This window comes from Agelaius phoeniceus, chromosome 15, assembly GCF_051311805.1.
Source record: "Agelaius phoeniceus isolate bAgePho1 chromosome 15, bAgePho1.hap1, whole genome shotgun sequence".
Lineage (NCBI taxonomy): Eukaryota > Metazoa > Chordata > Aves > Passeriformes > Icteridae > Agelaius > Agelaius phoeniceus.
The window spans coordinates 896,757-911,195 of NC_135279.1; the positions used below are offsets into that span (position 1 = coordinate 896,757).

Here is a 14,439-nt window from a genome sequence, read left to right on the forward strand (position 1 = left end):
TTGTAACTGTACCAAGCACCTGGAAAGATCTCATTTAGCTTATCCATGTGTGTGTTATTTATCTGCTGGAATGGGAATTGGTACCGAATCTCCTCAGCGTTTGTAGAGCCTTGCACAGTCTGTTTGGTTGGTTTGTATCAGAGTGCCACAGACAATAATTAATGAACTAAATGAGGATTCCTGTGCACGTCTTGCCTGAGCCCCATCCTGTGGGCAGGAGCTGGGGAGGAGGGAGGTGGATGTTCTCTGAGCGTCTTCATCTGCAAGTAATTCTTTGTCTTGTCACTCGTAGGTGGTTGAAAATCTTCTGAGCTTTTGCTTCCAGACATTTTTGGATAAATCCATGAGTATTGAGTTCCCAGAAATGTTGGCAGAAATCATCAGCAATCAGATACCAAAATATTCCAATGGAAATATCAAGAAGCTCTTGTTTCATCAGAAGTGACTGCCTTAACACAAAGGGTTGCCTTAAGAAACCGTCACACGATAGCTTTGTTTTGTAAAGAGAAAACCTACAGAACTTGTTCCTTTTGTCCTCGCAGGTGTTTCTTTTGTAATTATGCACTACATGTGGTTTACAGAGGGCCAAGAGTTAGGCTGGAGAAGCAGCGGATTTCTCGTGTTGGGGGAAGGATTGGGGAGAAAGGAAAGGAAAAGAAATCGTGGTTTTGGCAGAAATTTTCTCTCTCCCCTCGTGCACCATCCCTGGATGCATCAAACCACCAGTGACAAGCTCTGAGGCTGTTACGAACATTCTGCTAATTAATTAATTAATTGCTGCAGTTGGCTGGAGACAATTTTTTAGGCTTTTTTTTTTTATTTTAGTAAAGTGTTTTGGATTTTTTTTTTTTAAAGTTAAGGTAGTATTTTGGTTTATGCATGTAACCTGAAGAAAGTTTACAAGTGTATATCAGAAAAGGGAAGTTGTGCCTTTTATAGCTATTACTGTCTGGTTTTAGCAATTTCCTTTAACTTTATATACCGTGAACTCGGCTTGTTCATTTTTTCTTACATAATTTTTTTGTAATACTTCAAGATGCCTATTGTACAGCTGGTTTTTTAAGGTGGGGCAGCTCGTAGCTTTCCTAAATGACCTCTAGACAGTAAATACTCAAGTAGATTCATGTGAAACTGGGTTGGGCTTTTCTAACCTAATGATTTCAACTGGCAAAGTGGCCATAAAAATTGGGTTTTTTCTAAGGGCCCGGGTGGGTGGGAGAACACTCTCAAATCTCATTTCAGTAGATCCAGATGAAACGAATCCTTTTGGTACATTGCAAAAGCGTTGGATATGCAGATTCATAGAAAATTAACCCAGTCCTAACTGGATGTAAATGAGCAGGTTATTTTATATATTGAAAAAAAAAACGAAGCCTGATTTTTGCATACGATGCAACAGCCATAACGCAAAGAGTCACGGGCTGCATTGATGCCAAGAAGATCAGTCCTGACTGCCCATCAGGAAATTTTCAGGAAAATATGCATAGCTTCAGAAAAGTTTACTTCTGTGTGGAGAAACTCCGTTTTCTATACACTTAAAGCTGCCATCACACAAGAGTTTCTGGAGACCCCAGGGACAGGGGAGGACGCGCGAGTGCGCCCAGCGGCTGGGGCTGCTCTCCTGTAGGATCCCGGGATCCTCCTCTCCGGGGACTCGTCCACGCAGCTGGGATGGATCTCCCAGCTCCGAACTCACCTGGTTAGAGACCCAGTTCCACATCTCCACCCTTCACTGACTGCTCCATCCTCTTTCCTGGAGAGCAGGAGAGCTCCGCTACTGAGTTCGTGGTCTTAGAGTTGTCCGTCAAACTTTCTGTCTTTGTAAGGCTGCAGCCCTTCACATTGAATTCCTGGCGTGCCATAAATTCCCATAGGCCTTGTGGATTTCTCCTTGTTGCCATTGATGAGGATATTTTCGACATTTAGAAGCTGTAGTAGCCTTTTCTACGTGCACCTTAACAATTTTCTGTATCTCAAAACTGAAATATTTACTATGCCACTCTAAAATTTGATTTTTACTCGAAGTGGCCAGATCGTTTGTGTAATAGAAATGAGAAAGATCGTCTGAGAAAATACAAAACCTAATATATTTTTATATTTAGTTATAGTTTCAAATATGTATAATCGGTATATTCGCTGATCCAAGAAAAAAAGGGAAGGGCTACTGCAGCTTTAAAAGCAATTTATTAAATGATTGTAAAATAGCTTGTATAGTGTATAATAAGGATGATTTTTAGATGACAGATTGCTTTATCATGATACATGTAATTATATTTTTTGTAGGGGTCACAGATATGCTGAGTGGAAACCGTCGCGCGTGGTTTGGCCGGAGGCAGCACCGGGGCTGTCGGTGCTGGTATCCAAAGAAGTGCTCTGTTCAGAGGGGAAACCTGTGCCCCTGGGTGTTTGTAGGGTTGGGTTGTGTCCATGGAATCACTGTGTACAATTCCCGTTGGTGTGGGGGGGATACTCCTATCTGTATGGTCGGGAGCCGCTCCCGAGGCACGGCTGAACCAGACCCCGCTGCAAAAACTGTCACAGCTCTGACAGCAAAAACAGCTTAGAAATTGGGCAATAATCCACATCCAGGTGCCAGCAATATGTAAATACAGAGCGTGGGGTGTTCACAACACATTTCTACATTGAGCAGACCTTGGTTTCCAACTGAAATAGGAAACTCAATTCTCATCCTTTCTTAAAGCTCTTTTTGAATGTTATACCTATTAAAAAAAGATCCTATATTCAGTACTTTGGAGTAAAATAGCATCTTTAATAAAAGAAAATAATCACTCTCTTCTTTGATCTGTAAGGAATATGTACATTTTGTAATAGGTAAAGGTCAGGATTTTAATTACAACCTCCAGCCCAAGTCGTTGGGAATCGTCCCGCGCCCGTTTGCGATACAGATAGGAGTTTGTACTGGTGGGGCTGGGGGGTCGTGGGGAGGGGAAACCTGCTCTTTCTTTGGAGAATGTTTTATAAACTTTCATCCCCAGAGCCCTCGGTCAGAGCCTGGGGACAGCGTGTGCGGGTCGGGGTGCAGGGACCCCAAATTGTCGTTTTTGCCAGCAAAAGCAACTGCAGTGAACTCCAGCAGGTGGTGGAGTCGGGGGTTGGAACTGGATGAGCTTTAAGATCCCTTCCAACCCAAATTCTGGGGTTCTGCGATCCCCCCGTGAGAGATCCGGTCACGTAGGAGGAGAGGCTCTCTGCCCCTTGTGTCTGTTTGCCTGTATATTCATTTTTAGTCTCTGGATTTAAGGAGAATCAGAGGGAACTCTGATGTTGGAGGAAGAATCGTCCTGTACGTGCTGTTCAGTTTAAACTTCACCAGTGAGACTCCGTAGTGCTGTAGCCAGCAGTGAGAAGTCCGTGTCCTGTTATCCGTGGTCCGTGTAGCAGTGGGGAGTCCCTGCACTCTGGATAAAGCAGGGAGAACTCGGCCTTGGCCCTTCAGTGCCTTATCACAAAGTGCACGGATCCGCCCGCAGGCGGGGGCAGCTCAGGACTCGCAATGGCCTTAGGGGGACACCGGGACGGGGACAGGGACACGGGGGGGCGGGGGGGCTGGGGACCGGTGCCAATCGATGCTGAAAAATGAAAAATGACCTCGCCATTTCCACAGGAAAAGGTAGGGAAGGAGGAAGTGCCTGGATGAACACGGGCTGTGGGAAACATCCCGCGGCCAAACTCCAGAGAGGGAGGATTCAGGGACATGACTTAGAGTGAGGTTTTATAAAGATTGTATTATTATATCCCTGCAAGTGTTCGGGGCCTGCCTGGACGGGGCTTGGAGCAGCCTGGTCTGGTGGAAGGGGTCCCTGCCCGTGGCAGGGGGGATCGAGGAGCTTTAGGGTCCCTTCCGACCCGGTCCAGGCTGGGATTCATGGTCACAGACCAGGCTTGCTCTGCCCCATCCCAGTCTGCAGCCAGGGCTTGCTGAGCCATCGATGTCTCATAGGAACCAAATTTTCCGTGAAGGTCGAGGCCTCTCCAGAGGCCTCGTGTCCGAGGGAAGGCTGGGAGAGTGTGGGAACACCCCACCTCCAGCCCCCTGCCCACAGCAGAGGCAGCGATGGGTCATTACTCTATTTTGTATATTAAACAAAAAGATATATACTGGGGACAAATCCTATATCATACCAGTGTATGGCATTATTAAAAAAATCATTATTTTTATCACAGCAATTTTAAACAGCATTAAAAAAAAAATTAAACCAGTGACTCCTGTTTAAAAATAAAAGTTGTAGTTTTTTATTCATGCTGAATAATTCTGTAGTAACAAGTCTGTAGTTTTCACCTACTCAGTGAAATGTTGGACTGTAAAAGCTTGTGTGGAATTGTTGAACATTTATTTTTTCATTTAAATTTGCTGTTCTGGTAATACAAAGCCACACATCTGTACAGAAGTTGCAGTAAATGTGAGCCATTTACAGCAATGCCGAATAATGGACAGAAACCATATAATAAAATTCTGCTTTTTTCATTAAATGGCTCCAAAATGCTTTTGTGGAGTTTTTGTTGTGGTCTTGGAGAGGGTTGGGTCTGACATGGCAGGAGAGGAACTCTATGAGTTTATGGTCCCTTCCAACCTCAATGCCTCTTCAATTCTGTGATTTTGAATGTATTTTGTCACAGCGGTGGTTCCCAACTGTCTGATACTCATCAGGATGTGATAAAAGCTCCCTCCCAAGGCAGGTGCAGCTGCCAAACATCAGTGATAGAGGGAAATAAAATGCACTGAAAAGCCTCGGGGCTCCCCAGGTGCGGGCAGGGACGGGTGGTGGGGGCTGAGCTGCCCTGGGGTCCTGTGCAGAGACAGAACTGAGCCCAGGAAAAAGGGAAGAGGACTTGGTAAATCAGCAGGGCTGAAAGGAGCCTCCCTGGCTGGGAGGATGCTGCCCTCGGGCTCAGAAGGTCTCAGCCCTGGAGCAGAAGATGCTGCCATGGAGCTCCTTCCCTGCCCTGTTGGAGCTCCCGACGTTTCCAGCCCCTCAAACCGCTGCGGTTTTCCCCCAGCACAGCTCAGCCTTCCCCCCGAGCCACAGAGCCAGGCCTGCTGTAATAAAATCTCATTTAACTGCAGCAGAAAAGGCCGAGTTCCCAGCAGGGAACGATTTCTTTGAATTGTTTGCAATTAAAACAAAGCTTACATAAATTTCCCTTCGGTAATTCCCAAGCTGGATGGCTGCGGATGGGGGTCAGAGGCAAGGCAAGGATGGGATTTACCATAACCACGTTTATTTGGGCCACAATTATGGAAAGATGCTTTAAGGGAGCCATCAGACACTCAGATAAAGAACTGCTCAGTGCCTGACGGGCTCCAGCCTCATGGTAAGTGCATCAAGTCCTCAGTGTGGTCACATTCCACCCGAAATCCCCTTTGTCCCATTCCATTTACAAAAACATTGACAGCAGAAGGATCTGTGGGATTTCTGCCCCTTCCCTCTGCACCCTGCCGTGCTCCATGGCCCTGGGGTGGGCTGGGACAGGGCTGCTGCCCTCCCTCACCTGCCACCTTGTTCTGCTGTTGTTTGCTGTCTTGGGCTCCATCCTCAGCTTCCAAGAAATTCGGGTGAAGCCCAGCATGTGATTGCAATTCGTGATGTCTGCTGTGTTCACATTATCCCAGTAAAATGATGGCATTTCAGACTGGTTAGGAGAAGATGCCATTAAATGCCATTTTTACAGCTCTGACATTTGAGATTTGAGCTTTTGAGTTGGTGTTTGCCCCCGGGATGGTCCCCAGGGGGCTGGTTTGTCCCTGGCTGTGTCCCCTCTGCAGCATGAGCTCGTGTTGAGCTCTGGGCACATGGAGCTGGTCTGTGTCAGGCACAAGTTCTGGGGTTTTACAGAATAAAAGACTCCTTGGCTGTACGGTACTGCTTATCCCAAAGGGGCTCCCAGATGCTCTCAGTGCTCCTGCCAAGCTCCTGCCAGGGCCCAGCAAGTTTGGTGCATTTCCTCACCAGGGTCACTGATAACTTCAATTATTGGTGAACCTGAAAATACACTATATATTATAGATAGTACATGGACATTTCAAAATGAAGTGTAAATATTGAACTTGTCAAAGTCTGGCTGGAGGAGCAGCAGAGAGAGGAACCATCAGAAGGGAGTGTGCTGATGTCCAGTGCCTGAGCCCATGGGTCAGCTGATGAAATCCAGCCTGGAGGAGGGGGGTGGCACTAAATTGCCTTATCCAATCCATCACAGGCCTGGCACAGCTCCAGAGCATAATGAAGGATATTCCCTGAGGTCACAACAGGGAACCTTAGGTTAAAAAAGTAACAAGTGGAATACTTCTAATTAAGGGATCTGTTGATTTGAGATCAAACCACATTTAAAGGTTGGGGCAAAACTGCTGAGGCAGCATCAGATGTGGGCACTAATTGTGCTCCTGATGCAGGAGATGGGGTGACACTTCCTGCTGAGAAAGGTGACCTGGTGTGCCCAGGGGGGATATGGCCCCAAGGAGCAGAGCATGGAGGGGAAATATCTCCAGGGACTGGGCAGGGGGAGCTGCATCCCCGAGGAGCTGAGAGGGGACACGGGGGGGGACAGGCAGTGACACGGGTCTGTCCCATGCCATCCTGTCACCCTGGGCTCCTGCCTTGACCCCAGCACAGAGGGGGACAGGCAGTGACACAGGGCAGGGGGGCTGTCCTGCCATCCTGGGCTCCTGCCCTGGTCCCAGCACGCGCCTATCTGGGCTCCTGCAAGAACAAATCCAGAATTAAAACCCAGCATTTTTAATTCCTCATTTCTCTCCTGGCCTTTTCCTTTTTACCCTTTTTGGCTCGCAGGCAGAGTTCCTCCAGCTGGCTGCAGCCAAGCTGCACGTGTTCCTACCCCAAACAAACACAGCGCTGGCCTGCCAGCCTCAAACACAGCAATTACTAAAAATAATTTTTAAAAATCCACCCAGCCCAGCCCAAGCTTTGGCGAGTCCAAGGGAACCCTTGGAGGGACGTGGCTCTCACAGCCTCCCCTCCTGCAGCCCCTGCCCAGGGCAAGGACAGGTTGGGGGTCCCTGCTGGGGTCCCGGGGGGTTCCTGCTGCCCCTTGGCCACTGCTCACTGCTGGGTCTGCTGAGCAGAATGGGGCTGAAACAGCTCAAAGCTCTCGGGCTAAATATATCCCCGTTGCTGGGGAAATAAATAATAAACAGCAATGTGATGGAGATGTCATTGGTTCTGCTGGGGCTGGGGCTGCAGCGCTCCAGGTTCCACACAGGGCAACAAAACTCAACAAAAACTGGGCAAAACCAACAACAGCAGTGGCTGAAAAAATAGCCCAGCCAAACCCAAGCTTGGCAAAAAATAACCAGCAGTAAAACAGTGGCAAAAGCAGCACGCAAATCTCCCAGAGCGAGAAATACTAATGATAACGGCTGCAGCAAAATTAATGAGCTTTAAAAAGGAACAAAGCATCTCCAGGATCTGTGGGAGTGGGAGAGGGAGGGCAGCTGGGCATGGGGCAGATGGGGCTGCCCCATCCCTGTCCTCATCCACGGGGCCAGCGGAGGTGGCACTGTCCCAGCCCAGTGTCACCAAAGTGTCACTGCAGTGCCACGGGCAGGGCTGGGGCTGGCTGAGGTACCCAGGGCCAGACCTTGTTTGCTCCAGAGCTGGGGCAGCCTTGCAAAGAGCTCCCTGCTGGCTGCCAGGACAGCAGGGACACGGTGCCATGGGCTGGAAATGAGCACTTACCTCTGTGTGACCGTGACAGGGGCTTTGGACAAGGGATGGAGGGACAGGACACAGGGAATGGCTCCCACTGCCAGAGGGCAGGGCTGGATGGGATACTGGGAATTAGGAATTGTTCATGGTGGGCAGGCCCTGGCACAGGTGCCCAGAGCAGCTGGGGCTGCCCCTGGATCCCTGGCAGTGCCCCAGGCCAGGCTGGACAGGGCTGGGAGTCCCTGGGACAGTGGGAGGTGGCCCTGCCATGGCAGGGGTGGCACTGGGTGGGATTTAAGCCCTTTCCAGCCCCCTGTGCCAGGGAGATGCTCACCCCAGTGGAACCTTCACTGCCAGCCACATTCCAGCCCTTCTGGGGCTCATCCCCAGAGCTCTCCCATCCCCTGTCCCTCCTGCTCTGCTCTTCACCCACAGCTGGCTGTGAGCAAAAGCTCTGAGCACTCTGCAGATATTTAATGATCTGCTTGCTGGGGTAAGCTGCTCCTGGGGCAGGGCAGGCCTGGGGGAGCAGCTGCTGGGGGCTGTGGAGGCTCCCAGAGGGATGGCAGGGACACAGCAGGGACACAGCAGGGACACAGAAACCTCCTGTGGAGATGGGATTGCTCCAGCTCCCCCCACTCCCAGCTCCAGACCCTGCTCTGCCATCCCCACCTAATCCAAGCCGGGCTGGTCTCCGGGGCACCCGGCTCCTGCAGACTTTTTCCCTTCCTGCCTGCGTCAGTGAGTTTAGAGCCCAGGTGTGATTTTCTAGACCCTTTTGTCTGAGGTTTAGAAGCAGAATAAGCTTCATTAGCAGAAGGGAGGATTTACAATAAGTAATAGGTAGGTGCTAGCTTGTGAGCTGTCAGCCTCGTGCTAAATTACCTGCAAACAATCAGCTCCTCACTCAGAGAACAGAGCTTTGAACAGCCATTTCTCTAAAAACCTCTGCTTTTAATCGTTATTTCCCAAAAGCTAAAAATCTGAATTAGCCCAAATGTACAAACTGTAATTGCTTTGAGGTTTCTGGTTCATTGGGAGTATTAAACCAGCACACACTCACTAACATGTCTGTCCACCCTCGGGCTCTGGCTCTGTGCAGGCGACTTCCCCTTCATCTGCCCCAGACCCAGCCCTGTGCTCTGCTGGTGCCCATGAGCCAGGGCTGTGGCCTCTTCTCCAGGCAGCCAGGGACAGGACAAGAGGAGCTGGCCTCGAGCATCCCAGCCAACCCCAGTCCAGCTGCAAACCCAACCCAACCCAACCCAACCCAACCACAACTCAACACCAAACCCAACCCAACCCAACCCAACCCAACACCAAACCCAACACCAAACCCAACCCAACCCAACCCAGCACCAAACCCAACCCAACACCAAACCCAACCCAACCCAACCACAACCCAACACCAAACCCAACCCAACTAATCCAATAACCCAACTCACTCCCAGCCCAAACCCAAATCCAGCTACAACCCAACACCAAACCCAGCCCAACGCCAAACCCAGCCCACCCCAATTAATCCAACTGCCACCAAACCCAGCCCAAACTCACGGTGTGTTTGTGGAACATCAGCCATTGATGTGAAACATGGCAGGGCTGCACCAAGAGACTCTTCTAATGTCAGCTCCAACAGCCACCATTGCACCTTCTCTTTTTTTTTGTGACTGACCGGGGGCCATGGGAGAGGCTCAGCCCACTGGCAGTGTCACCACCCAGCTTTCGTTCCATTTTGACTGATGATTTTAATATTAACCATCAAATGCTGTGTCAGGCTGGTTTAAAAAATATTTCCTACCTTTAATTTCTCTTGGAATAAACCAATGTTTACTACAGTATTAAAGCTGGCCCAAAATGGGAACATTTAGTAAGCGTTCCAGACAAGTTTTTCTTTTTGGAAAATTTTAATTAAAAAAAAAAATATTCCACTGGCTCTCCTGTAAGAGAAATAACTTCTGCCTCGGTTTGATTTCCTTTCCTCCAGGAGACATCTCGTAAATAGATGTGTGTGGGACTTTTGTTCCCAGAAACTCTCTAGGTAGCACATCCAAGAGCTCCCAAGTGCCTCTGAAAAGGAATTTACTGTGGTCTCGGAGTAACTGGAGTATCCAAGGAGCCGGAGGGGGACCTTGCACGGAAAGGTTTTGTGGGGACACGGCGGGAGCAGCGTGGTGCTGCTGCTCACACAGCATTGCTAAGCAGGTCCCAAACACCCTGTCCCCAAATAATGCCTTTTGGAGGGCTCTTGGCAGCTTGCAATCCCCATTCATCCCCAGCACTCGCTCTGCTCCAGCAGCATCCCAGCAAGGCAGGAGGGAGCTCGGCACAGGACAGTTACAGACACACACAAACAGTGCTAAAGGATGAAGCATGAAGGGTTTTTTAAAATCCTTTCCATCAGCCCTCCCCATCCCTCTCCCAGCCCCAAGGAGGGGCTCTCTCACACCCAGCCCAGGCACCCCGAGGTCCCAGCACCAGCCACAGCCACAGAGCGATGCTGGGGCTGGATAAAGCCTGGCCTCAGCCTAAGCCAAGGCTGGATACAGCCCAGCCCCATCTGATGCCAGGGCTGGATAAAGCCTGGCCTCGTCCCTGGCCTCAGGAAAGCCAAGAAATAGCACAAAAGTTGGCTATAAAATCCAAGGATGGAGATGAACCAGCAACGTGCTAGGGAAACACCGGATGTTATCCCTACAAACCCCTGGCCCTCTTCATCCAACGCCTCAGAGGAGAGACCGCGAGGCAGTTTGGGGACCTCACCCCTGCCCAAACCACACCAGCCACCTGAGGGGCCCAGAGAGGGTCAGAGTGCTATGGAGAGGGGGTGATCCCATGGGAATGAGCTGTGCCACCCATCCTGGAAAGCAGGAAAAAAATTATTGCCTTTTTCCTCTACTTTTCCCCAAGACAAAAGCCCAGGAAGTTTAATTACTGTGGACAGAAACATGAAGAAGGCTGAAATTTCAGCTGCCTTCTCTCTAAGTGACACCATGGAGTGAAGGAAGCAGCAGCTCCAGGCTGGGGGTCGGGGGCTTTGGAGCCTCTTGGTGACCAGCCTCAAATGTCCTTTGCTTCTCTCCTTACAGCTCTTCTAAAAATATCAAATATAGATCGTTTCCTCATAATATTTTAAGATACTCTATACATTAATCCTTTCAAAAATAAAAAGTGACACATAGAGCAATTCAGTCACTCAGAGTCTTTAAAACTGTTACAAAAAGCCACGACATCCATCCCCAGCGCCCCGGCCTGGGGGCTGAGACTTTCTCTTTATAAAATATGATTCCAGCTCTCAAAATCCCGGCTCTGCAGCCAAACAGGGCTCCTTCTCCCACCCTCCCCCTTCAGCACAACCTGGAACAGTGAGGGGTTTGCACTCCCACCCTGCCCAGCCCTCGTGGCGTGTCCAAGGAGGCAGGAGCTGGGCTGGGGCAGCCAAAGGCTCCTCCTGGCTCTGCACAGCCCCACCCTGGCCACACCAGCAGCAAGGATGGAAATAATTCACCTGGCACAACCAGCACTGCACAGACTTGGCACGGACGAGGCTGCAAGCAAGGGGAGGCCTGGAAAACAAGGCTGGAGAGAGGCAGAGGCAGCTCCAGCAGGGCCTGGGCACGCGTGGGAGCACGAGGTGTCTGTACAGTGGGATTTGGGAAGGGCAGGTACCAAACAGCCAAACAACAGGAGTGGGGTTGGGCTGGGGCTGCAGCACGAGGGCAGCACGGGCTGCTCACCTCGCACAGACCGAGGGCTACCCCACAGAACCAAAATCCTGGAAATACAAAAGGAGAGTTTGAGAGGTTTGGTCCAAAGCATCCTCTCTGCAGCGAGCAGGTGCCTGCTGAGCCCTGCCAGCCCTGGGCCCTGCAGAGCCCACCTGGGGCTCACTCTTGCCAGCAAGAGCCACCAGCACTGTGGTGGCACAAGGAGGGGACACCTGCCAGGGCTGCCCAGCCACCACGGGGGCTCAGGCCCCCTGCCCTTCCCCTGCCAGCCCCAGAACTCCCTGGCAGCACCGAGAGCTGTGCTTGGGGCTCCAGGGAAGCACAGGGAGCACAGGACTCCTCCTTGGTGGGACCCTGCTGGGTGCAGCCAGGGAATGTCCCCCTGCAGGAAACCCCCCTGGAGCAGCTCTGGCCATTCCCAGTCTTCAGCTCGGCCCCTTGGAGCACTTGGCTGTCCCTGGGCTGGTTTTCCATCGCTGGGATGTGCATTGAAGCACCCCCAGCTCGGGGCTGGGGGAGTCTCTCCATGTCCCCAGGAGCACTGCAGGACGAGAGGCGACGTCAGATGCACACAAACATCCACAGCAGGCACAGGGCTGTCCTCACCCCGGTCACACGGGGGCACAGGGGCCTGCAGGACGGGCCATGGATACCATGGAATGCTCAGCAGTGGCTCTGTGCACCCCACAGTTATAGGAACTCCACGTAGTTCTCGGGGATCAGTCCTGTCTTGCCGTTGAGGGTCCCTTCCAGCCAGCCAGGCTCCTGGGATGGGTGAACTGCAGAGACAGGGGAAGGGCACGTCAGACCTTTCATTTGTGCTCATTTTTAAGGAAACTACCAGAGTTAAAGATGATCTTCAAGGTGCCTTCTGACCCAAACCATTCCATGACTCTGTGAACACACCAAGGGGCTCAGGCAGCTGAAGTGTACTGTCCCTGCCTGCTCCCTGTGGGACTCCTTGGCCTTTCCTTCACCAAGTGAGCTGCAGGCTCCAAATACACCCTGGGGCTGCTGGGCTGAAGGAAGTGAAGCATTTGGGATAAAAACAGGGGCTCAAGACTTCCTCTGGATTTGAGCTAAGATCTTGTGAAGTTGGAGAGAACGTGGTTAGCTCCATCACAGGGTAACTGTGCACATCCCGCCTTGGCCTGGGCCCAGCCTGGGAGGGAAATTGCATTAGGGAACAATCCCAGTGGGAAAGCAAACCCTGCAACCTGATTGTGTGCAACCAGAAACCTGATCAGTCCTCAAAAGCCTTTCCTTATTCAATCAACCCCCAAAAATTTGCTGATTGTGCGGGAAGCAGGCCAGGGTTACGCCTGCAGGCAGAGGAACATCCCCTCTCCCACAGTCAGGGGGGGAAGCCCTGCTCCAGAGCCCCTGGAGCTCCCTGGGCTGCTGGGACTCTGCAGCTCTGGCCTCACTCCCTCACTCGTGTCTGGGTCAGTGAACTGGAGCTCTCCAAGTGCCACTGTGCCCCGTGGGTGCTGCTCAGCCCCAACCCCAGCTGGATCAAGCTGCTGCTCAGCCACGAGCAGCCTCACAGCAGCTCCAAGTCAAACTGGAACCTGGCTCCGAGTACTGCCAAGACCCCTTTGCCTTCGCTGGGGTTTGAAAAGGCCCTTGATCACAGCATGAGTCCCACCAAGCCAGGCTGGTTCTACCTCATGTTCCCCAGCCAACGTGAGCCCTGGCTGTGCTGCTGAGTGACTGGAACACGCTGTGTACTTTTTCCCTTGAATAATCCATTGATTTTTATCAGCAAACATAATGTATTTAATTCAAACTTGTTCCCCTCCTAGCTGCTCTGATTCCCACGGGCCCTCAGAGGGGAGACCATGTTTATTTATAAGATGACTATGGAGCTGCTTCGGAGAAGGATTGTCTTTAATTCACATGCATTCATTCTCCTCCCCTTTCTGCTGTATTCGCCTCTATATCCCTGGGCAAAAACAGTGCATGTGGTAGCAGCTTCCCAAATGACAATGCTTAACATTTAAAAGCCAAGAATGACTTGGAAAGCAGTAAAAAGTCTTCTCGTTACACTGGGATTATAACTAAGCCAGAGCTGCTCAGTTCCATGGGGCACAAACTCTTGGTGCAGGAAACACCAAATCTGAGTTCATTAGTGTGGTCTGAGTGAGCAAAGCCCACCTGCTCCAGCGCTCCTATCCTGAGGGACAAAGCACACGTGGCTTTCCCATCTCCTGCACAAAGCATTACAGCAGCTACTCCAACTGTTTCTGCTGCTGATATCCAGAATCTCATCTCCCTTGCACAGAACAGCTCAGGGAATGGCAAATGCTGGGGCAGGCACAGCTCACCAGGGTCTCCCTGAGCTTAGAGGAGGGGTCGGGAAGCATGGGAGGGTTTGGAGGCAGGGGGTGTGCAGGGCCTGTGGCACAGCCTGGGAGCAGGGCTGGCAGTGGCCTGAGGAGCCCAGGGCCTGTGGGACAGGCTGGGAGCAGGGCTGGCAGTGGCACAGCCTGGGAGCAGGGCTGGCAGTGGCACAGGCTGGGAGCAGGGCTGGCCATGGCCTGAGGAGCCCAGGGCCTGTGGGACAGGCTGGGAGCAGGGCTGGCAGTGGCCTGAGGAGCCCAGGGGAGGTGCAGGGCCTGTGGCACAGCCTGGCAGCAGGCCTGGCAGTGGCACAGGCTGGGAGCAGGGCTGGCAGTGGCACAGGCTGGGAGCAGGGCTGGCAGTGGCACAGGCTGGGAGCAGGGCTGGCAGTGGCACAGGCTGGGAGCAGAGCTGGCAGTGGCACAGCCTGGGAGCAGAGCCCTGGCCCGAGGGGCCCAGCACTCACCGTTGTCGAACACGGTGCCGGCCGTGAAGGAGAGCTCGGAGTCGTGCTCGGCTTTGCAGGCGTAGAGCGCGCGGGCCTTGCGCAGAGGGGAGCTGCAAGAGAGGCACCAGAGTGGGCACGGGGCCCCCACACCCCTCCCAGGGCTGTGCCCCTCTGCTGGGGCTGCTGCTCTGCTCAGCTACCCTGCCCTGGAGGGAGGGAGGGAGGGAGACACCAGCAGAGG

At 52.0% G+C, this 14,439-nt stretch overlaps 2 protein-coding genes across 4 annotated transcripts in view; one reads left to right on the top strand and one right to left on the bottom strand.

Annotated features, from left to right (window-relative positions):
* Positions 1-4,491, top strand: part of NR3C1 (nuclear receptor subfamily 3 group C member 1) — a 65,153-nt gene extending 60,662 nt beyond the window's left edge. For both annotated transcript variants that reach the window (XM_054642623.2, XM_054642625.2), the window contains exon 9: positions 293-4,491. In XM_054642623.2, the coding sequence (XP_054498598.1) occupies positions 293-445 (153 nt within the window). In that variant the 3' untranslated portion in view covers positions 446-4,491. The remainder of the gene's footprint in view (positions 1-292) is intronic.
* Positions 4,492-10,866: 6,375 nt separating this feature from the next.
* ARHGAP26 (Rho GTPase activating protein 26) overlaps positions 10,867-14,439 on the bottom strand; it is a 107,609-nt gene continuing 104,036 nt past the window's right edge. For both annotated transcript variants that reach the window (XM_054642779.2, XM_054642782.2), the window contains 2 exons: positions 14,217-14,308; positions 10,867-12,186 (listed from right to left, as the gene is read on the bottom strand). In XM_054642779.2, coding sequence (XP_054498754.1) covers positions 12,098-12,186; positions 14,217-14,308 — 181 coding nt within the window. In that variant the 3' untranslated portion in view covers positions 10,867-12,097. The remainder of the gene's footprint in view (positions 12,187-14,216; positions 14,309-14,439) is intronic.